General features: G+C 44.3%; 1 protein-coding gene across 1 annotated transcript in view; it reads left to right on the forward strand.

Moving 5' to 3' along the window:
• Positions 1-24,713, forward strand: part of EPHB1 (EPH receptor B1) — a 459,890-nt gene that overhangs the window by 362,313 nt on the left and 72,864 nt on the right. The window contains exons 8-10 of the mRNA XM_023187903.2: positions 1,297-1,405; positions 2,270-2,334; positions 14,793-14,915. Of these exons, the coding sequence (XP_023043671.1) occupies positions 1,297-1,405; positions 2,270-2,334; positions 14,793-14,915 (297 nt within the window). The remainder of the gene's footprint in view (positions 1-1,296; positions 1,406-2,269; positions 2,335-14,792; positions 14,916-24,713) is intronic.

Consider the following 24,713-nt stretch of genomic DNA (forward strand, 5'->3'; position numbering starts at 1 on the left):
GGTGGCGTGTGCCTGTAATTCCAGCTACTCGGGAGGCTGAGGCACGAAAATTGCTTAAACTAGGGAGGTGGAGGTTACAGTGAGCCAAGTTTGTGCCACTGCGCTCCAGCCTGGACGACAGAGCAGTACTACCTAAAAAAAAAAAAAACAAAAAAAGAAGTATTGTCATTAGGGTTGCTAGATAAAATATAAGATGAACACTTAAATTTGAATTTCAGACAAACAAAAATAGTGTTTTAGTGTAAGTACCTCCCAAGCAATATTTCAGGCATACTTTTACTAAAACCTTATTCATTGTTTATCAGAAATTCAAATGTGATTGGCAGTCCTACATTCGTATTTGCTATAGCTGGCAACTCTAATTGTAATAGAACATAAATAGCTTGACTTCCATATGCCTAGGTCCTAGGTCCTGAACATTAGATAATAGTTCTTTCAAACACCAGTGAAAGCATAACCAGGACAATACTAATACTAGCCAGCTGGGTGAAATGATTTGTATAGATTAAAGAAAAGAGATGTAGTATTTAGGACACCCATGATAGAGCAGACAGGGTGAAATGTGCCTCATATGATTTGGTTTTTTTTTAACAGTCTAAGGGTCAGAAAGACTAAATCATGTGTCCAATATCGCAAAGCTTACACATAGTAACACCAGGATTTAGATGAGCTCTGTCTGCCTCTATGACCCATAGGCTTGCCATTCCACTGCATAATTCCGCATGGTTCTAACGTTTGGCAGAATTCTTAATCATTTTCTTCTTGAGTGGGAACTCAGAGTGCTGGGCCATTCATTTCTCAGGCATTTCTTCATCCTCCACAGTGCCTGGGGGTAGTGCTGGCTGACTGCAGATACTCTTTAAATATCTGCTCAATGAATCTGTTGACTCTGCGCCATTTCATAACTTCATGCTTCAGAAGATATTTCAGCAGTGGTTTTCATTTAGAGAAGTCCCCTTCACTGGAATGTCCTTAACATGGCTGACAGTTCTTTGAGAGACCTTCCGATTGAGGGAGTATAGATTGGGAGTCATCTCTGCTCCAGGAATGTCATCAGCTGTAGTTCCCAGATTCTGTCATGGCTGTTTTGTTTTCATTGTCCTTTGTTTACGGTTGTTTTTGTTTATTTATAACTTAAAAATTGCTGTTTGTTTTGGTTAGACTTACAGCTCTGACACATAGACACTGTCTTCTACATATAAGTATATTTAGATCATGTCTTTGGTATCGTGCACTGAGTATCAGCTGTATGCAAAGGGCACATGGGAAGGATTCTAATGCCTCTTTCTCACCTAGATGATTACAAGTCAGAGCTGAGGGAGCAGCTGCCCCTGATTGCTGGCTCGGCAGCGGCCGGGGTCGTGTTCATTGTGTCCTTGGTGGCCATCTCTATCGTCTGTAGCAGGTAGGTCCCCCACTCTCACTTGTTCTCCTTGGACCCAGAGAGCCCCTCTCCATATGCCCTTTCCCAGGCTGTGTGGATCAGACAGGGTGTGACCATTCACGACCACAATCATCACTCCATCTCAATCCAAGAGCAGCCTAGAATGCTTTAGATATTTATTTAGCTGGGAAAAAAATTATATGAGAGCTGGGCAAGGCTATGAGTAAACAGCGTCCATCCTCAAACCTCATTTTAACGAAGACTTTTAGCCCCCCTTACACACAATGGCTTTTCAGAGTGACAGTTACAAAATTGCATTTGACCCACTGGAGCATCAAGCCTGTGCACAGCCCATCCTCCAGTTAGAGAACTCAGGCTCTCAGCAGCCAGCAAGAGGGAGGCAGACTGGCAGGAGAGAAGACGAAGAGGAAAGGGAAACTCTGAGTTCTGCAGAAGAGCTGGCCCTGAAAGCCTTGTGATTTTTTTAATACTGCTGCTACTGCCTTCAGTGGTTAGCCCAGATTCTGCCATGCAAACCCCTGTAGTTGGCTCCCTCCCAAGCAGTTCTGCAATGTAGCTTAAGTGCTGGTGAACATCCCCTTTGCCTCTGCCCTCATCAGCTCTGCCCTCTAAATGGGGTCCCACAGCCCCGCTGGGCTTCTGTAAGACCTTGACTGGAAAGCAAACCCATCTGCCCACAGGGGTGAGGTGTGGTCAACCAGAGCTCTAACTGCAGCAGGAGGGCTGAAATGAGAGTTGCCCAATCCCCAATCCTGGGAGATGCCCCGGGTGAGCCCCCATCTGGACTGGGGCTTAGATGGAGGTACCTGGAACAGAGTGGTGGGTGTGTCCTGTGGCTGAACAAGCACCTCTTTGTATCCACAGGAAAAGGGCTTATAGCAAAGAGGCTGTGTACAGCGATAAGCTCCAGCATTACAGCACAGGCCGAGGTAAGTAGAAAGCAGACACCCAGTGTCTAACCCCCACAGGCCTCTGAGCTAATGCTCAGAGTGCTCTTTATAGCCAGACTGGCTGGTCCCGGTGGCAAGTTCCCTCTCAGCCCTCCGTGCCTTGGCCACCTTTCTGCAGGTTTCCAGGGGCAACAGGCTGCCCTCCCATCTGCCGTCTACCTGTCGTGGGTACTCACTGGATGCCTGGTGGGTAGATTATTGTCTGTGTTGATAAGCCCATATAGGACACAGAATGCAGGGAAAAGATTGGGTTTAGCAAGTCAATGAATCCTCAAATCCGACTCAGTGGGAAAAGATGGAGGGCTCTCTATTAACATCTTCTGCCTTATCTTATCCAATTGAGTGGCTGGGGAATGTGTTAACCAAATTCACAGATAAGCCATAGAACATGAATGTAGGGAATTAAAAAGATAGCAGAGCCCAAGAGGCCAAAGTGCTGGGATATCTCCCAAGTGTTTTCCTTTAAGCAGTATCTTTAAAAGTTTTTCTCACTCATTGTCCTTCCTCCCCTCTCTTTTATAAGCCTATATTTATAATATCTTTATAACTAAAATTTCTTTTCACTAATGTGCAACATAAAGTTCTCTATCAGACTCATTTTCTCATCTGTATCATGACGGCATTGCAGGACCTGAGAAAGGTCTCACTAGGTCAGTTGAGCCACCTTCCTGCCTCCAGAAAACAGAATTCTCAGATCCTTACAGCAGACACATTCTGTTTCTAAATAACTCCTTTTGAATTCGACAGATGCCCTCAGAAATCTGTCCCAGCACTGTGTGCTATGCTCTGTCGAGGCTTCTTCTGTGAGCCTCATCTCCCCTCAACCCCCTTGTTGCAATGTAAGGCCGGTGCTTCCTGTTCTCTCAGCAAAAAGCATGGAAAACAGACCTCCCAGGTACCTACATGCCAAACCTGCCTCCACAGCGGGGTTCTTCTGGGGGCGAACATGGACTCCCAGGCCAAAGTTCTCATGGACCAGACTGCTTCTTCTCCAAGGTTACCCAAGGCGGGAAAGTGATGCCAGGATGTTCACAGAAGCAGCTGCACCATGAAGGAGCTTGTGTTCTAATGCGGCCAGTGCTGACTCGGGCTGTACAAAGGGCACTTCGTAGATGTGGCTTTCAATCTAAGATCAAGACCCTGCCAAGGGTTTGCAGAGGCCCAAGCCCCTGACAGCTGGGCTGCTGCCCAGGGCACTTATTGCTGGAGGGAGCTGTGGGTTCCTCAGTGGCTTGAGCACCACTGCTTTCCCACGATATCCCAGGGCAGCCCCCACCATCAGCAGCCCAAATGGGGGGCCCCTCTAGGCCACAGGCACAGCTCCTGCTATATTCAGAGTCCTGCTTATTCCTCTTTCTTTCTCTCCCTGGGCCACCCTAGGCCTCCATTGTCACTGATTTCAGAGGGATCAACCCTACTGTGTTCTCTTTCTTTTCCTGTGACCTGACTGTGTGCCTTGGTGCATAATCTACAGGATGCTTCTATTTATATTGGCCTGTGCATTAGCCCTTCCAGGCAGTGCCTTACCTTCCTCAGCTGGATAACAGAGACTTTGCTTGTACCTGTGATTCTCCAATGATGGTGTACCCACCAGGGTGCCTCAGTATTTCCTCAAGGGCGACCTTCATCTCCCTGCTTCCCTGCCTCTGCCTCAGGATCCTGACATTGCTTCCCTGACTCTTGCTCAGGGCTGACCCCTTTTCATCATGAGCCACTGTAAGGTCCGTGTCAGATCTGGTATCCTGTGAATGCTGTGGATGAAACATTTAGAGGTGGTCATGTCAACCTGAAAGCGGAGCCAGGACCATAAAGATATAACATTAGGTTCAAAAGGAAGACTCTCACTTCGAAGTCTAGAGATAGCCAAAGATGCCTTAGGTGAGAGCTCCCTTTCCAAAAGCGTGCAAGCCAAATCTTGGCTTCACCCCTTGGGTGGGGTACAGAGGGTCTCCAAACATCGAGCGGGGTGGAACTTTTTGCCCTGTCAGCTGCTGCAACCTGAGATCTGCCTGTTCTCCTGCTCTCGAGGAGTAGCCATGCCAGGCTATCACATGGTGCCCATGTGCACAAAAGCGTGTTTCCAAAATGCTCACAGCCACCTTTTGGGGGACTCTGTCACCTCTCAGACCAACAGAGGAAGATTTTACTGGTTCCTGAGATCCATAGAAAAACCAGTCCTCGGTCTGCAGTAATTGTGGCCTTGCTGGAACAAGAGAGGACAGCTGAAGGAACATTGTTGGCCAGCTGCATAGTCGCCATTCCTGGGACTCAGGATGGATGCAGGGTTTTTTGTGGGTCTGGGTTCACTCCCTTGGCTTCCTTAGAAGTCTGTCCTCTTTTTAATTTGGTTTGCCTTTTATAAATCTTGTCCTTTCCCTCTATTCATAACTATTCTCTTTTGATCCAACCCTGGGCACCTGGCTCCTCTTTGCACCCAAGTTCTCTGAACTCAGTCTCTTGCATTGAATTGCATTTGTGCATTTACTCCTGTGAATATCCATCTTCCTGACTAAAGCTATTACTGTTGGAGAATCATGGTCAAAGGAGTGTAGAGCTGGCGGATGGCTCAGCACTATATAACAGAAGGGGAAATGGAAGGCTCTGATGGAGGGAGGGCCTGGCCAAAGAGGGGGTAGGGGTAAAGTAATGGGTTAGGGAACTCCCAGCATTGGGAGTTTTATTCTGATAGCTCTCTTAAACTCATTGAACCTTCACAACCACTCTAAGAGAAATGAACTAATCTAGGAAGGTTAAGTGACTTATCTAGGGCACATGACTAAGTAGCAGAGGCAGACTGCACACCCTCTAAGCCTGGCTGCAGAGCCCGTGCTCTTTCCACAGCCTGATTATGAGGAGCAGCTCCAGGACTAATCCCAGCTGTCCACGTTGGTGTTTGGTGGCTCCCCACTCTGAATCCCACTGCAGGAGGCAGAAAGATTGATAATGTCTGATCAGAATGTGTGCACATAATTATACCTGGACCATCCACAGGCATGAACTTCTGGGGGATGCAGACAGCAATTTGGAGCTCTGAGATCTTCCCAACTGGGGAGTAACAGAAAACCAGCAGCTCCCCAGCTTGTTCATTAATGTCTGAGCAAGCCCCTGCCTCTCTTGCCTGCAGGCAGAGCACAGGACACTACAGAGAGGCTGGCAGCCCCTCCCCTCCCAGACCTTCCTTTCAAACTGAGGCAAAGGCTGAAGAAGAAACGACAGAAATGTTTGCAAACAGAATACCTTCTCTAGCTAGTTGAGACATGGCAGATGTGGTAAACCTGAGAACATAATGTGGCTTCTAGGGCACTGGTTTATGTTCCTCCTCAGAGCCGGGAGCCCAGTGAACAGGAATGTAAAGAGAATTCGGAATTGAGTGGAAAGAGAATAGCTGGAAAGCAGGCTGGAAGAGAAGATGTGCTGGGTGTGGTGCTGGATGCTCTTCCTCTGAGCCTATCGTGCATGTTTAAGGGTGGGAGGGTAGGGATGTGGTTTTCCGAGTCCTGGAAGAGGCAGAGAGAGTTTGTTTCATGGTTTTAGTGGGCCAGTTCTCAGTAGGTGCTGGCTGACTAACAATTGACTGGGTGGGATGATTTAGGCAGTCCAGGTGGCCACCTGGATGATCTAGGTGGGCAAGTATAAGTTTGGGAATCTATCTTGAAAAAAGTTCCAGTTGATTCTACATTTGGGAAATGTAGAATCTAAAAGGTATTTACAAGGATTAGATTACTACATACTTTGTAGAGGTTGACACCTCCCTGATTTCTGAGTTGGGTGGAATGTGTGGGGGTAGGGAGAGTGGAAGATGAGAGCTTGTTAAGGGGTTTAGGGTCAAGAGCTTTCAGAAAGCAGCCCTGACAGACTCACATCTGTTTGCAGGAAACTGCAAATAACATTACAGCACTACTGTTGGTGAACTTTGGGAAAAGCACAAACAAATGGGGTATGTGCCCAAAGACTTTAGATTAACAAACACCCTAGTTTTCACATAGGGTAAGAGGGCAGAGCACAGAGATTGCAGAACAGGAGTCTGAACTTGATCCCTGCCGGAGAGACGATTAAGCAGATGGGTTCTGGGCATTTAAACTTGAATTCAGTGAACACTGGGAACCCCCAAAGGTTCATGAAGAAAAAAGTATAAGGGCCTCATCTAATTTACCAAGGTTATACCTTTAGTAAATTCAAGAGGAATTGCAGATGGAGTGAATTTTTATTTTGGCAAAAATATGTTATGGTCTCCTAAGGGAAAGCATTTTTAAGTGGATACCGAGCTTGTCTTCCTACCAAAAGAAAGTAGGTTAGTGACTCTGTCAGCCAGGAAGGAAGTCCCTTGTGTTATTTTGGTCCTTGTCCTATTCAATCTCTTGTTTGTTTGATTGTTTTTTAAATTCATGACTCAGGTGCAAGCATAGGGAAGCTTATCAAGTGTGTAGGTAACAGTTGGAGAGCATAACTAACACCAGAGAAGATGAATCAAAATTCAGAACTATCCCAACAGCTTTGAATGCTAATTTGAAATCTGTAAGACAAAATGTTAGCAGGATAAATCTGGAATCTAGTGTTTAGGTTAAAACAAAAATAAAGCAGTGCAAATAGGAGACCTAACTTGCTGTTTATTTGTGTGAAAAAGATGATTTAGTTGACCACATTCTTAATATCAGTGATATATAGCTGATAAAAATCCAAGCAATGTTATTGATGCAGTATAATACTAATAACCACCAGTATTGCACACTTACTGTGTTAACCACTTTACGTATATTAACTAGTTTCATCCTCCTAACAGCCCCATGAGGTTCATTTTGCATATGAAGAAACAAAGCCTCAGAGAGAACAAGTCACCTGTTGAGTCTTGGAATTCATGATTTGCAAAACAAGGTTTAAAATTCAGATCTGTCTGACTCTGTGGTCTCGATTAGGGTTCAGATCAGAAAGGGTGATATATAAACAGTATCTTCTGTGTGGGAAGATACTGTGGCAAGAACCCATCTAGAGTGATGTTAGCTCTGGGATCTTATTTCAAGAAGGACATTGTCTGCAAAGTGCCTGTCCAGAAGAGAGCAACTTGCTTGTGGAGTAGTGGCAAGTTCGGATCTGCTATTAAAGAGACTTGGAAATGCCATTGTTCAGTGCTGCAGACACCCAGGCAGGGACATGGAAGTCATCATCCAGTGTAATGGCATTATGGCAAAAGAAAAATGTTGTTGGCTTCATGAGATTAAATGGCACCGTCAAGTGAAATATCAAAGTAGGCCAGATTTATTCATTGTAAGTGCACTGCTTCCTCACTAGAGCTGTCCAGCAAAGAGACAGTCTGCCTTGCAGGGAGGTGTGAGTTCTCTGTTGCTATTCAAGCAGAGACTAGAGAGCTGTCAGTAAAGGATGCTAGAGAGAAGATTTCTGCTTTAGACAGGATATGGGATGAAATTACACCCAGAAACATGTCTAGTTCCAAGATTCCACACCCAGTTTCTGGATTCTGGGTGGTGCCTGTATTTCAAAATTGCAAGGGACACAGCATCCAGCCCAGAAGAAATCACCTCGGGAACCAAAGTGCAGGTCAGGTGTGTCCCTGGAGGAAGGAGACAGACTGGCAGTTTTGGCTCCCTCTTCTGGAGGGTAACCAGAGCATTAGTCAGAGAAGAGTAAATGAAGACTTATTGGGAGAGGAGGAAAGGCTCCTTGGTACTAAAGGTGGCTGAGTTTACAGTGGGGGCTTATTAAATGGCAAATAAATTTTATGAGCTCGATTCACCCATGTGTCTGCTGTTGGCTCTAAGCCAGAGACTCAAGAAACCAGGTTAACTCTTTTGGTCCTGAGATCATCAGCTTTTGCCCTCAGCTTCCCAACAACTCCTCAGTGACCCAGAATCAGTGGGCCTTGCTGGGAAGTACCTGCCTGTCCCAGTCATTGATACCCACAAAGCAGAGAGATGTTAAGCTTTTTTTCTGAAATACTTTCCTCAAGAGGAAGCAGCTGTGGTCTACTTTTCTTCTTTGGGAGATAGATGTTCAGCAATAACTGGTTTTTGGAGCAAATCCCAAAAATGTGGTAAAACCCCTGAACACAACATGTCAGGAAGGTCCTCCTCCCACCCACTACTTTTCCAGCCTGCCTTGTCTGCCCTGAGGGTCCTCTCCTGGATTCTTCCTCAAGCACTGGCTGGGCACCCATGATCCCTGCTCTCATGGAAAAAGATGATCACCCATTGTCCTGGTCTTAACCCTCAGAGGTCGGTGGGGCAAACTATTTCTAGTGCTCTTCAACCTTCACTAGTAGGTGTACACCAAGAAACTGCCCAGTCTCCAGCCTTTCAGCTACAACCTATGTGCCTCCCAAACCCACAACTCCAGTTCCACTCTTCTGACTGTTTTCAGTTCGAGTTTTCTGACCAGCTTCTAAGCACCTGCATATTTCATTTGTACATCCAAAGTCTAAAACCATATGTGCCAGCACCTCTTACAATAGGATTTCTTTCCAAAAGTCCTTCACCTGGTTAATAGTGCCATGTGATTCTAGAAGTCTTGGCATTGACTTGGATTCATCTTGTCCCTCCCTAATTCCCCACGTCTGACTGCTCATCAACTGCAGCCACTTCTTCCTTTAAAATTTGCCTTGTCTCTTCTGTTGTTCTTGTTGCAGCACTCCAGTTGAAAACTCTGTTATCTTACACCTGAATTAGCATTAAATAACAACCTCATAGCTATTTTTCCAACCTCCAGCCCCTTCCCCACACTACCTGCAAATGCTGCAGCTTGCCAGCAAAATGAGCCCCCCAATGCCCCACTTTCAGTACATCCATCCCTTGCTGATGGAACCATTGTCAGCTCTGTGTGTCCCATGACATCAATCCTAATGCCTCTGTTGGTAACCAAGGCCTTCCCATGCTTCTGACTATCACTGATTCCCTCCACATTCAAGCTGGTGTCACTCTCCCCACTCATGCACTGCCAGGGCTCCATTAGCTGTGGCTCACGATACTCCAGGCTTCTCCTTTTCCAGTGCAATGCGATGTGCACTTGTTCTTTCAGGCTCAAGCTGAGTTCTGGTGTTTTCAGGATTCTGACCCTGAAGACTGGCACCCATAGCCTCTGCCTTTTCTGGTTTCTGCAGCACTTGCAACCCATTTCCAGATGTGGGCTCCTGATCCAAGACTATTCAGCACTGTTCTCCAGTTATTTCATATCTTGATTGCCTAAAGAACCTTGTGAACTTTGTTTTGCCGATAGCTTCCACAGTTCTTAGCACAGTGCTGGTTTGGAGTCCTAATTACTGTTGAGGAAAAGGGATGATCAACATACGGAGGCAGAAGATTGGATGAAGTCCCTGTATGTAAAGATCTCCAAACATGTAAAACCCCTTGTGCTTAAATATCTGAACCAAATTTAGGGGAGTCACAAAAATGACATCGTCTGCCTTGAATCCAGAATAAAGAACAAAAAGCCACATTTTCTCATGGGCCTGTTCAAACCTGCTGGGACACAAAAATATTAATGACTAAACACAGACTAATGCACTACCTCTGAAACCATACTGTGGAATTCTAGGCATCCTCCACCAGCTTGGAAGTGCCAGATTTGTCCTGGCATCCCTGGAGCCATGTGGGTATTCGTGGTCTCCACTAAGATGTCCACGGTATTGATTTTTTACTTCCTGAATGCACAGGAGGCCTGGATAGAAGCATTCAGTCCTCTCCCTCCAGCTTTCAATCCCCAAATATCACCTACTGTTTAAAATGGCCCTTTCCAGCCCTCTTCTGCTCTTCCCTGAGACCCTGACACTTGTAAAGGGTCTCCCCCACTTTTCAGATACACTCTACATGTCTGCGACATCCCCAGAGACATGTCCCAGCCTTTTCACTTTTGAGAGCATCCGTATCTACTGATGCGGGTCTTTGACAATGGTCAGAAGTTTCTTCTGCTTCAAGAACTACTCTATTCCGTGCAACAAGGTTCTGGACAGTGGCTAAATCATTTCTCCCCAAACCTAATATATTTAAAGGCTTGGTTCATGTTTAAGATTTGGTAATTCTCCTGAGACTATGGTCCTTTAAGGCTGTAGTTTATCTTAACTATAGCATAAGTGAATTTTTAGGTCAAAGAACACAGATGTCTGCAAATTACATCTTTAATCGAAATTAATAAATTAAAAGAACACAAAATTAAAGGTTTTTCTCTCTTTTGAGGTACTAATAATCAGTAGTTTAATCCATACATAACATTTTTGTGCCACAGGTATGTAACCTATGATGAAAATAATTGGAAACTATAAAATATAAATACGTTAACAATATTTATATTAGCAATAATGATAATATAAAGCATAGTACAGATTACTATAAAATGCTTTACATTCTATGGATATATTACATCTGATATTATTATTAGTGCCACTAATAATATTTCCCCAACACTCACAAATCTGAGAAGGTTTTCTGAGCCCTGTCTCTAAATGTTTGGCTGTGCCCGACTCTGTAGCTGACTTGAATTCCTTGTTCACTGTCTGATGATTCATTGCACTAAACACCATTTTCCTGATAATTAAAAACTGCTCACTGGCAAGTGGGAGCAGGAACAGGCTGATGTAGGATTTATGCAGAAACACAAAATGAGCCAAAAGACAAATGACCTGTTCTGCCTAGCTAAAGACTTTTTTTTCCCTCATCATCTTCTAAGATTTGGAAAGGCTAACTGTACTGCAGGAGAGAGGTCTCGGAAGATGTGTCATTCTGAGATGAGGTGGATGCAGGGGGAGCACTTACGTGCTGGGTTGAGAGTGCTCAACAAAGTCACTCTCCCGATTTAGAACACAGACTACTGCCCCCCGCAGAGGAGCAACACCAAAGCCACTTTCTCAGCCCACCCTGTCAGACCTTAGGGGAAAGTCATTGAGTTTGAACCATTTGTTAGACCAATGATTCACTTTTTCAATTTCCCTTCTTCAGTGTGACAATGCTTTCCTCAATTTCAGAGAAAATGAGTACTGAGTCTAATTGTTGCATAGATGCAGCCATTAAGATGTTCTAAATTGACATTGCATCACTACTCCAGGCAGTCTCCTTGGCTTCTGGTGAAAGACCTCAGTGACACCAAAGCCCATGGCCCCAGAACAGCAGCTGTGACATCACATATGTGTGTGCACACACACGCACACACATACTTCTTAATTCTACAAGCTAGCAAAGCAGCACACCTCTCTTCGTCAGTAAAGTGCACCCATCTTCACAGTGCAGACTTTGTTCCATTTGTGTGCACTTACTTGCACCTTACTGGCCCAAAAGAATCCTGGCATCATTAAGAGATGAGCCCTTTCCCTTCTGGGAATAGCTCCTTCCTTGAACTGATTGGGGCCAATATCTGTAAAACTCATTAACTCAGAATCCTTTCCCATTCATCCTTATGTATGTCTTTACTTGCAAACCATTCATTACCGCATATTCTAGATTGTTTAATTAGTTTCCGTGGAAGAGTTCCTGTAGGACAGCTTAGCATACGTCGTTCAAAAGCCTTTGATCTAAAATAACAAGGTAGTTATTTTTAAAGTAACTAATATAACCCTAAGCGGCTTACAACCCCCACTGCCCACCCTCTGCTTGCTTCCTCCTCCTACCTCCCCAAACACTTCCTAGAACAATTTACTGATGATATAACAAGTCTATCAGTCAGTGAGTCATCACTGTACATCAGGCACTGTGCTAGGTATGTCATCAGCAATATGTTCTTTAATCTCACAGTCCCCTTGGAGGAAACCATGCTAAGAGATGTGTGCCGACTTGTCACATTACACAGGGCTAGTAAAAGGTTTGGGGGTCCTGACCTTACCGTTGGGTCCTAACATCTGGGCTCTTTACCTCCTCTCACCACAGCACACAATCTGGGAGAAGTCACAGCTTGTTGACACTGACCTGCTGTCCCTTTTGCATTCTGAGTGCATCTGTTGCTGCCAGTTGCACATCAGCTGGCTTCCACCTGCGCTATCAGTGTTGCTTTGCCTGACTGCTTTCCCTGGCCCTGGAGCCTCCCCCGCCCACCCGTACAACAGGCCAAGCAGCCCCTGACCAATTGTGTGGAAATATCACAGCTCCCTCAACCCCAAGGTGGGCCAACTCTGAAGCATGTGCTAACCTAGACATTGTTTAGATGTGAATCTCAGGGGAATTAGGCCTGCTCAGTGACCCACAGTGGTCAGTGGCTTGAGAACCCACCTCTTACAGGCTGCCTTCCTTTCTCTATCTTACTTCCTTTCTTATCTCAGATACTTCTTGGGATCACCACCCAGATAAGCCACTTACTTTCAAAAATCTTGCCTCTAGGGCTGCTTCTGGGGGAACCCAAGTAAGATGGGGTGGCCTGGAGATGTTGACCGGGGTTCTCTATATGCTTCCAATCTGGTTTGTCTGTTCTTATTCTTCACTTGTTCTTTATAACAAATGAAGAAGGCCTGGCACCCCCATCTCTGTTTTTCTTTGTCCACTGTTATTAAAGCAGAAGTCTCTTCCTACATACACACATTCCTCATATCCCATCCTAGGGACTAGAATATTCTACATAAAGGTGAGGATCTCTCAATTTGCTTTGTTCACATTTCAGTCTATATATTCCCAAGTCAGTGTCCTCCCAAAGCTTTCAAGGAGCCTTCTGGAATGATGTGAACAACCCTAAAACAAGTGACTGGGAATAACTCATCTTTCAGAAAAAACTGTTCCTCTGGACAGGACACCCGGCCCTCCTTATCTTAAAAAATAATCCCCTCAGGCCAGGCACGGTGGCTCATGCCTGTAATCCCAGCACTTTAGGAGGCCGAGGCAGGTGGATCACGAGGTCAGGCGTTCAAGACCAGCCTGGCCAAGAGAGTGAAACCCCATCTCTACTAGAAATACAAAACTTAGCCAGGTGTGGTGGTGCACGCCTGTAATCCCAGCTATTCAAGAGGCTGAGGCAGAAGAATCGCTTGAACCCAGGAGGCGGAGGTTGCAGTGAGCCGAGATCACACCACTGCACTCCAGCCTGGGTGACAGAGCAAGACTCCGTCTCAAAAAATAAAAATAAAAAATAAAAATAAAAATTCCCCTCAATGATTTGCTGTATCTTCCGTCTTCATTTGGATTACACTCTAGTATTTCCATTCCTTGCCTGAATTGGTGACCAAGCAACACCAGTTTAGGGGAGCTATAGAGCCATCAGAAGATTTTTGGATGGAAAATGTCAAAACTAGAGCTGGGGGTCACCAGGGAACAAGCTTCAGTGGTGAGGGCTGGGGGACATGAAGAGGAGGGAGGTGCTAAAATGGAGCTCGTGAAACCTGAGGCCTAACCTCAGCCTTGTGCCCCAGTCCCTGCACCCTGCAGGGTGGCTTTTTTAGGCCTGCTTGCCCCTGCTGACCTGACTGTTTCTTGAATGAGACAGCAGTACCTGGCAGGGAAAGCCCCTACTCTTCCCAAGGCTGTGATACCGGACCATGTCATTTGACCTTCAAAGCCTCAGCCTTTCCACCACCCACCACCATGTAAAGAATTCCTGTACTTTGCCTAATGACATATCAAACGTGTTGAAAAATTACATTGTGAATGAATGCATTTGTTTCTTGGGTTCCATTTTCTTTTTTTGTTCCCTCTCCTCTACTTTTTGAATGTATTTTTTCTGCAGTGACAATTCTCTACTTTGTCCCCATGCACACCTATTTATCTTGCCACTGTATATATCAGTGACAAGGTCTATATTCCTTTATGTATTTCTCATTCACCATTTTATTTGTTTTTCGTACTTCGGTGTGTCCGAAGGCATGAAGATTCAATCACCATTTTTCTTTCATACCACCTCATTTTTTCTATGTAGACTTTGCTCTTTTCTCTATTAGTATTTTCTAAGTTTTTCTCTTCACATTTTCTCTTCTGGTATATTGTCTTGGCACTTCCATCTCCAGGTTTTTCTAACAGCAATTTCTTTCTTTGTAAAAGAAATCCATCCTCATCCCTCTTACAGCCCTGCACCACAGCCGTCAGTTATAACCTTAACAGTGGCCTCCACTCAGGAAAGTTGTCAAGTTGAAAAATATTGATATCTACCCTACCATTTTACCACCACTTTTCTGCTAATGCATTTGGTTGGCATCAATCAGCTTCCTTGCCTTCTGTAAGCGCCCGGTGTGGGAACTGGTCCTGATCTGTCACTTATAAGTAATCTGCTCCACATTTCATCAAAAGCTCAAAAAAAAAAAGAAGAAAATATGGAGGAGAAGTAGAGGACAGAGAATCAGTCTAGAATGACCCAGAAGGAAGGGAGATGGGGAGGCCCAGCAAGAGGAGGAGAGGCAGAGAAAGGTTGCAGCCTGGTGTGTAAGAGAGCTCCTCCCAGGAATGCCCTTAGTGTTGGGGACATCAGCAGTGCTGAATGACAGCTGTGTCTTCTTTGGGATGTTAACCCTGCTTATCTCCTCCAACAAGGCTCCCCAGGGATGAAGATCTACATTGACCCCTTCACTTATGAAGATCCCAACGAAGCTGTCCGGGAGTTCGCCAAGGAGATTGATGTATCTTTTGTGAAAATTGAAGAGGTCATCGGAGCAGGTATGGCTCTTCCCTGTCTTATTTCTGTTCTCCTGGTGTCCAAACATCTTCTTTCCACCACCTAGATGGTCTCTTTCAGTATGAAAGACCCCATTAGGAGGAGAGCTTCTATCTTCTTTCTCCTCAGAAGATGAGTCTGAAGTATCTACGTGTGTATCTAGTACAGAGAGAAAACATCACTTGGGATCTTTGGGGACCTTGACCATGGTGGCCAGGCTTGTCTGTTGTTGCAGAAAAGTCAGCTGCAGTTTTATAGATTCAGAAATAACTCTGGAAATGGACCACCAAATGCAGATAAGGAGAGAGACAGAAGGTACTTAGTTGAGAAGGCTTTGATAGAAATCTACATTTTTAGTATTCCACTTACTAACAATGATATCTCAATGGCTTAAAGTCAAGATATCTTGCCATACTGTAAGTTCTCCATTTCCTATGTACATGACTTTGAAGACAGACCATGATAAGTAGGAGAGACCACTGTTTCCAGAAGAAAGTCAACCTATAGCCTTCTTTTTTTTTTTTTTTTTTTTTTTTTTTTTACAAAAAGTCTACGGTGTAGCTGGTAACAACATAAGTCAGATTTCACTCTCAAGAAATGTGTGTGCCCTCATCCACCTTCCTGCACTGGAATAGAAACCTAGCCCAGCGTGAAACTCACTGAGATGCTCTCAGGAAATCATACCTAAGACTGATCTAGAATTTTCATCTTCCTTTAATGGGCTAGTAGTTGAATCAATTTGGTAATGGACCTAGCCTTATTAATGTAAATCAGATAAAACATCTCAAAATATCATTAAAAGAAATCTCATTCCTGTGTTCTTATAAACCTTCTTAAAAGATGTGTTAAATTTGTTTATTTTCTTCTATAACATTCTTCGTCTTTTCTTCCTCTTCAATTCTTGTTAGCCATGGTCCAAGCTCTCTTCACTAATATGCTGTCATCTTTTTTAGGTTCTTGGATCTAGAAGTGCTTTATTCATATCATTATTGGGAAAGCCATGGAATTGCCTCTCTCAATAATATTTTAACTCAATAAAATATGTTTAGTCAAAGTCTTACAGCTACTTCATATATTATCTTTAGGGGGAATGTCACCATCCTTCTGTTCACTGCTCTCTTAATGCACTCAGGGGTCAAAAAGCCATCTGTGAAATTGGAAGTCACATTTGAGATTCTGCCCCATTAGGCCGCCATCTTCCTGCTCTGGTTTCCCTCTTGAATAACTTCGTCCTCACACTTCTTTCAGCATATGTGTGGTGGGTGCTGGGAAATGACACACCACCTACTCCTGCTAACCCTTCAGGAGTTTCAGCTGGGTCACCAGACTCAGATTCACATGAGTTTATACATATTTCCCATTGACTTTTACATTAAGAATGTTACTGAGCCACGACTTTCACTTCTGTGCAAATAATTTTCTCTTCCCATTTAGATGCTGACATATTTAAGGATCATGTCTTGGAAGGCTGGGTACCAGATAAATTGGATAACTCTTAAGGGCTCAGATTTCTCCAGTAAACAGAGTGTTGGGGGAGGGGGGAGCGGGCTTTCAGTCCTGCACTCTGTTTGCTTGCGTTATTAATTGTTGTTATGGCTTGTGGTAATGGTGTTAGTGACTTTAATGTTGTTATTTATGTCGTGTGCTTAGAGTGATGTGTTCTGGACTGTATTTCATCCCAGAGAACACACATCAGCCCCACCCCCGCCTGCCTTTGTCAGAGGAGGAGTAAAGAGCCTTCTCACTTTATGACCCTACTGGATAGTTACAATTTGGGGTGAGCTCACCAGTTGCTGGATGCCCGTAAAAGGATAACTGATAGTTCTGCCCCATCCTTCACCTCCATTTGTGTGTAGCATTTGCCAGTACTGCCATGTTTGTGCATTCTGCTCAGAGAAGGTTCAGTCCTCTCCATGACTCACGTGGTATTGGGGAGAAATTATGCATTTAGTAGTTTCTATGATGCCCAGTAGCATGGCATAAAGACCTCTTCCCAGTTACTGCTGACCACTCTCTAGGAGAGACCCATCTCCTTGTAATTCAGAATATCCCAGAGTGAATCCCTGTGGATATTAACTTACTGTGCATAACTTTATGCAATTTTAACAGAATATACTCCTGCAGGGAACCAATTTTTTTCCAGGTCCTTTTCTCCTCTGTCATCATTCTCATTTCCCTCGTACCCTGCCCCACTGAGGCTGACTCTTTAGTGCTAAAAGAGCTGGCATGGAGGTCAAGTTGTTTCAAAAGTAAGGAATATGTTACGGTAAGATTTATGCCATGTAACTGGCAATGTTTCTCTTAGTCACTTGAAATACTTGAAGCAGGGCGAAACTTGGGTTGCAAAATGGCAACAAAACATGAAAAGAAGAACCAGAAGTTCTTTATTCTTCCTTTATTTTTTTCTCTCCCTCCCTCCTTCCTCTCTCCCTCCTCTTCTTCCCTCAGGCTTTTACTGAATACTTCTTATTTGCTGGATGTGGAGTTCCAGAGGCGAATAAACAGACTCAGAGGTCTGACAGATTTAGTGGGAAAAAATCAGGCCAGTAACGGTTAATTATTCCACACCATCCACACAGGCATGTATTATGCAAAGTGTGGGGCCAGCACAGAGCAGCATCCAGCTTGCTGTTCTAGGAGGGGCTGGGCATGTCAGGAAGGCTCTGCAAAGAATGACCTCTGGCCTGAGTCTTCAAGGATAAACACTAGTAGAAAAAGTAAGTTTTCATGAGGCATGTGAAAGAATCAGATAGTGACAGAGAGGAAAACTAAATGATTTAAGAAGGAAAATGAACATGACCTCCCAGCAGTGGACATGCTGTGCTGGACAGCCTGCAGTAGCTTGCAAGAGCCAATTATGCACATCTGTTTCTAGCCCCATGTTCAGAGACATCATTTTGGTAGCTTGACGTCACCGTAGTAGAAGTATTTACACCGTGGGAACAGGCAAATGCTACAGATCCTGAGCCTGCCCTCTATTTGTCCCTCCCTTCCTCTCTTCCTTCCTTCCTTCCTTCCTTCTTTCTCTTTCTCTCTCTTTGTCTCTCTTTCTTTCTTTCTCTTTCTCTCTCTCTCTCCCTTTCTTTCTCTTTTTTTTTTTTTTTTTTTTGAGACGGAGTCTCACTCTGTTGCCCAGGCTGGAGTGCAGTGGCGCGATCTCCACTCCCTGCAAGCCCCGCTGCCTCCCAGGTTCACGCATTCTCTTGCCTTAGCCTCCTGAGAAGCTGGGACTACAGGCGCCCACCACCATGCCCGGCTATTTTTTTTTTTCGTATTTTTAGTAGAGATGGGGTTTCACCATGTTTGCCAGGATGGTCTTGATCTCCTGAGCTCGTGATCCACCCACCTCGACCTCCCAAAGTGCTGGGATTACAGGCGTGAGTCACTGCGCCCAGCCCTTTCTTTCTTCTTGACATCAATCATAGTGGGAGTATTTATACTATGGGAATTGGCAAATGCTACAAATCATGAGCCCCTTCCTTCCTTCCTTCCTTCCTTCCTTCTTTCCTTCCTTCCTCCCTCCCTCCCTCCCTCCCTCCCTTCTTTCCTTCCTTCCTTCCTTCCTTCTTTTCTTTCTTTCTCTCTTTCTCTCTTTCTTTCTTTCCTTCTTTCTCTTTCTTTCTCTCTCTCTCTCTCTCTTCCTTCCTTTCTTCTTGACATCAATCATAGTGGGAGCGTTTACGCTATGGGAATTGGCAAATGCTACAAATCATGAGCCCCTTCCTCCCTCCCTCCCTCCCTCCCTCCTTCCTTCCTTCCTTCCTTCCTGGAGAGCTGGTAGTTGAACACTTATAAGCACACCCCCACCCTCCAGACTGTGTAAAGTTATTTCAAAGACGTTGCAGAAGAACCACCCTGCACCTGCTAAATATAGAGCTATAGAGCCAGAGGAGAAGGCTATGTTTGTTGTAGGAGGGATTAAGTTTAGAGTTCAGAAAGAACTTTATTCAATAAACATTGTTTCTGTGTATGTGACGAGGGGGGGCGGGTGGGGGATGCTGGAAAAATACACTCAATGCCTAACAAGTCCTGCCATGCAGGGGTTATTGTCTAAAGCACAGACATTCAATGCCACTCAGTGAGAGGAAGGCAGTGATTGAGAGCTCAGAGGAGGGCCCCGAGAATGTGTAGCCTTGGAGATGGGAGAGAAGGCTTGATGACAGAAGAGGACTCAGGGAAGAGGGAACAAAGTGGCCCCTGAGGTTGTGAAGGCTTTGGATGGACTGACATTGTATGTCACATCCTGAGAACAAGGGGAAAGAAAGTTGCTGGGGAGGGATTTCCTGTGGTTAAGTATTGAACACTAAATCTGGAGAATCAGGCCAAGATCTAGAGATCCAGAGGCTGCTATATGAATTTTATCCCATAGAAAATAGGTTTCATAGCAGGGTGGGTGAAAGGACCAATGTTCTAGTGAGCCAAATCCTACAAATGCTCTGCTTGGCTTGGACTAGAAGAGGGGGATGGGAAAGAATGGGTAAAACCTTGGAGGTTATGGGGTTTTGTTTAGATGGTACAGAGAGGCTTTGAGATGGTTGATGCTAGGATCGAGGCTGCATTTAAGTGACTAAACTTATCCAAACTGGGGTATACCCAAATGAATGTGATGAATGGAGTGACCAGTGGGCTCGGTGCCTGGAGTTGATGGGGAGTGGTAGCATGGAGGCTGTGATCAGAAATGAGGGGCCTCAGGTTAAGGGAGAGGAAGGCTGCCTGGCACCCAGGGTGTGGGGAGTGGCAGTTGTGCATGTGAGTGAAGACCCATGGAGGACAATTAAGAAACTGTGAGGCTGAAGAGTTGTGTCAACTGCCAAAGTTTCTCCTAAAGTTGTTGCAAATGTTGATCAAAGAAATAGAAATATAATAATTGTGAGCCAGGTGTGATGCCACACAAGAAGACAATAATAAATCATTCATTATTAAGTAATCATTTGTTTAATGTCCATCTTCCCTCACAAGGCTCAAAGTTCCGTGGGAGCAAAGGAATGTATGTGTTTTGTTGGTCTGGTACCTGCCTAGTGCATGGCACTTAAGTGCTCAATTAAGTATTTGTTATATATGGCAAATGAAAATAGGTTCTTGGTGGGAGAACATGGCAGTGTTAAAAATCTGGAGAACTAGATAGTGTTTAGGAGAATGAAGAGAGACTGGAGAGGTGGCATGAGATCATGAATCATCTGATGCTCTGAAAGTGGCCCAGTGGAGTGAAGGAAAGCTGACCCTTCCTCTTCTCACTGCAGATAATGAGAGTAATTGAAGTATCTTTACAGAGGGCAGCAGGTTACCTTGGTATGTTCAGAGAATATCAGCTTATTGTTACCATGAGTCTGACTATCAGGTGTCATCTCATAGGTCAACTCCAATGTATTGGTTAATTCTGGTCAGTTTGATCAGTAGACTTGCCCAGAACACGAGTCAGGGCCCTACAGCTTGAATGGCACTCCTGGGTTGTGGAGTGTGAAACCCGTGTAACTGTATGCAACAGCCTAAGCATGACTATGTAGGTAAAGGTGTCACCAGAAGTTGTTGCCAGAAGAAGACATGCCATTTGTATTTTCATTAATAAATATGTTCTCCTCTGACTCTAGCAGCTATTGATTCAAATTTCCAGGAATGGATGATTGTCTGGAAGAAGGAAGCCTGCAGTGAAAGGGCTGTGTGAGAATAGTTGGAATGAGGGAATGTGTGATATGTATGGATGGGGATGGAGTCATCTGTGAGGCCAACAAAGGCCCAGGTTTCCTTGGGGATGATTTGGCAGAAAGGTCACTAGCAAGTTTGACAGTCCTGGGGTCATTCAGAGTGCAGATAGGCACCATGAGGGTAGCTCCACATTGAATAGGAGTTATGGCAAGAAGCATTTCTAGGAGAGGAAATCATAGACATGTCTTCAGGAACATAGTCAAAGTAGCTAGCATCTCTTGAACACTCACCGTGTGTCTGACAATACTCTACATCCTTCACAAGCATTGTCTCATTTAACTCTGTTACTGCTCTGTGAGTTAGAGCATATGTATGTGTACACATGTATATTTTCTTGTAACTAGTAAGGAAATCAACATTCAGAGGATAGCTTGCCGAAGGTTGTGCTGCCAGTTAAGTTTATGGTAGAGCTAGAATTTAAACCCAGCTAGAGCTGATCTAGATCCGGAGAATGAAACCCTCACATGACTGTAACCCTTGGGCTGTTGCATATAGTTACAGAGTGGCTAACTGCCACTCCTTACTGTGGAAAAGAGCAGCTCAGTGTACAGAGGCATTGCTTCTGATGGCAGTTTGGAATACCCATTGCTTCTGTCTGGCAGTTTGGAATACTCAAGCCTCTTTGTTGGGAATTGTGATACTGTCCTAGAATTCATTATTACTCTATTGTGATGCTACAAAGACTGTCCCACATGCCCTGGAGAAAGCATGGTCCTCATAGAATACCCTGGTTCTGTCTTCTGGTTCTCTTCTTCTAAGTGTGATCAATTATCAGCGTTAGGAAGTACAACAAGGACTGAGATATTTAGCATCTTTAATTATAAGTGCTTGTTTATGAAAATAAGCTAATTACATATAAAATATAGATATATGTATGTGTGTGAAGATATATACACACATATGTGTATGCAGTTGTCTAACAACTATAAAAACTTACAAGAAAAGAGACAACCATTTTCCCTCACTCCCTGGATATTAGGTATTGTGAATACCATGGCTGTCAAGCAGGTTCCATCTCATGTGCCAACTCAGTGGTCTGGTGATGAGTATCTGAGGAACTCTGGTGAAAGGCTGATGATGGTTGTGATCAACTAATAATGTCTGTCCTCTGTGCAGAGTCAGGAAGTGGTGGTACCATGGTTCTGCTCTCCCTGGTTTAGCCATACCTCATTTGTCTTGCACAGACTAGTGTGTTAAAACTTGCTTGAAATCACGCTTTAAAACCTAGTTTAAATGTATTCTTTAAAAATTCCATTTCTGGTGTAAGCTTGAATTAGTAACTAGTAGCTCCGCTTTCCTTTTTTTTCCCCCAAGGCAGTTTTTGACTTCAGAATGCTGCTTTTTTTAAAAAAGTGCAATTCTGTGTAGATTTGAGCTGTGCACAACCAGCAGCTACTGCTTGAAATATCTGCTGGTAGGTGAATGTTTCGTTTTCAAAAATTGAGAGTTCTTTTCTTCTGATTTTACATATAATAGTTGAGGCATTTAATGCTGCTGCACCACTTTTTCTCTCTTCCTCATTTTGTCAAGGAAGGTAGGAAAGAAGAATTGGCAAGGAGCTGAAACTTGTAGGGAATAATTTCAGCAGCTGTCTGGGAGGAAACGCATAAGAATTGGTTAAATTACCCTCAGCTGACAGCCTTGAGGGCCAGGTTCTCAAACAGATGAAGCAGGCATTAGAATCACCTGGAGGCTGCTAAAACCCGGGTCACAGGCCCCACCTACTGAGCTTCTGATGCTGTGGGTCTAGGTGGGTTTTGGAAAAGTGCATTTTCTAACAAGTTCCTAGGTGATACTGATGCTACTGGTCAAGAACCACAGTTCAAGAACCACTGCTGAGCACATCGGCCACTAGACTGGCCTACAGCTGGATCTGGGTCCTAACCAAATAGTTGTTTGGCTATAGGAGAGGACCCAATGTCAGCCACAAAGATATGTGCCAATCAAAGTCCAGTCGGACCAAAATTAGGCTGGCCGCATTTACTGTCAGTAAAGAATCTGTGTGAAAAGAATCAACCACAACCACTCCCCAGCACAATCGTTTCCTTTAAGTGTCTGTCTTAAATATAATGTTAATTCTTTAATTGCTAGAAGTATTTTCTAGGTATTATGAATTTTTATTAAAAATGAAAATGTTATGGCCATGATTTGGAGCTCATGTAAAAGGAAGCTCTTTAGAGTTCAGATGATGGCGAATCGAAGTAGCATAGACATCAAGTCCTGACCCTAATTGCAGGAAAATTATCAAAAAGCAAAAATAGTTTCTTGTAGATACTATATTAAACTGAAGTCAAAGATCACAGGCAACAGCAATTTCTTAGATTATAAGTGATACATGCTCTTGATTTCCTGTTTGTTATTAATAATAGTAATACGCCCATTGACTCCCACCTTTCTAGAAGGCTGTAGGCTGTGGTGTCCTCAAGGGCCAGAAGCCCAGACTTTAGCATCCTAGGCTTACCTGAAGACACCCTCCATGCTCAGGTACCTGGCAGCGAAACTTCACCATGTTCCCTGGCAGAAAGCTCTGATGTGTCTTAGATCAGTCACCACAGGTCTCAAAAGGCTGCCGAAACCTACTTTTCCTCTCTTTTCTCTTCCAGTGAGACCCCCACGCACTGCACTCTCCCTCCCAACTACCTACTTCTGTTTTGTCTTTTTAAAACAGGCCTGGCCTGGTGGCTCATGCCTGTAATCCCAGCACTTTGGGAGGCTGAGGCAGGCAGATCACCTGAGGTCAGGAGTTCAAGACCAGCCTGGCCAACATGGAGAAACTAAAAACACAAAAATTAGGAGTGGTAGTACAAGCCTGTAATCCCAGCTACTTGGGAGGCTGAGGCAGGAGAATCACTTGAACCCGGGAAGTGGAGGTGGCAGTGAGCCGAGATCACATCACTGTATTCCAGCCTGGGCAACAGAGCGAGACTGTCTAAAAATCAATAAATAAATAAAGGCCAGGCGTGATAGTTCATACCTGTAATCTCAGGATTTTGGGGGCCTGAGGTGGGCAGATCACGAGGTCAGGAGTTCAAGACCAGCCTGGCCAACATAGTGAACTACCGTCTCTACTAAAAATATAAAAATTAGTCAGGCGTGGTGGTGGGAGGCTGAGGCAGGAGAATTGCTTGAACCTGGAAGGCTGAGATTGCAGTGTCGAGAGTCGAGATCATGCCACTGCAATCCAGCCTGGGCAACACAGCAAGTCTCGGTCTCAAAAATAAATACATACATACATACATACATACATACATACCCACAAGTGTTTCAAACGGTTTGTAGTTTACAAAGCACTTTCTCCTAGACTTCTCCCAACACCCTGTTAGTAAAAAAAAAGACAGCTGGTCACTTCTTTTTATTGTATAGCAATGAGAAAGCTAAGTTCTGGAGAAATGAAGGGCCCGCCAACATCCAATGTCTCACGTGTGGTTTGGGTGTAGACATGGAGCTTCTTCCTCCACTCATTACCAATTTTCCTCCCAGCTGCACTCAGAGGGCTACTTAATTACAGGGGAGAACATAATCTCCTAGTGAGGATTAGATATTAAGTGACATCCTTTGCAGTTGGTGCTTTGAAAACCTGGCTTGGAGAATATGAAGACATTTCTTTGCCAGACAGAAAAGGAGTTCTTTTTACAGAATTTCCATTCTTTAAGTCACTGCAGAGCAGATTTCTGAGAGCAGTGACACCATGACCACGAAGGTAACCAACACAAAGTCCACCATGCCCTACCCAAAGAAGGCATGTTTATATTTTATAATTTTTAAAAACTATATGAGTTTTTAGACTTGAAGACCAGTCACAAAGATTAAAAATTAAATAACATTTCCCAATTAGGAAAGTAGTTTGATTCATACTGTCCTATACATCTTCAGTGATTTCTTCCTTCCTTCTTTTCTTCTTTCTCTCCTCTCACATTTATTAAGTCCACACTATGTGCCAGGCCCTGTGCGGTATGAGGCAGCCTATATGTGTGCTTTGCTTTCAAAAGTATTCAGAAGTACAGAGATAAATTTCAGGAATGCCATGGTTTTTGGCAGTTCACTAATTCGTTTGAAAAGTGCTTGGATGGTTTAAGCCTATGGTTTTCAGCCTGAGC

The sequence above is a fragment of the Piliocolobus tephrosceles genome, chromosome 2, assembly GCF_002776525.5.
Source record: "Piliocolobus tephrosceles isolate RC106 chromosome 2, ASM277652v3, whole genome shotgun sequence".
NCBI lineage: Eukaryota > Metazoa > Chordata > Mammalia > Primates > Cercopithecidae > Piliocolobus > Piliocolobus tephrosceles.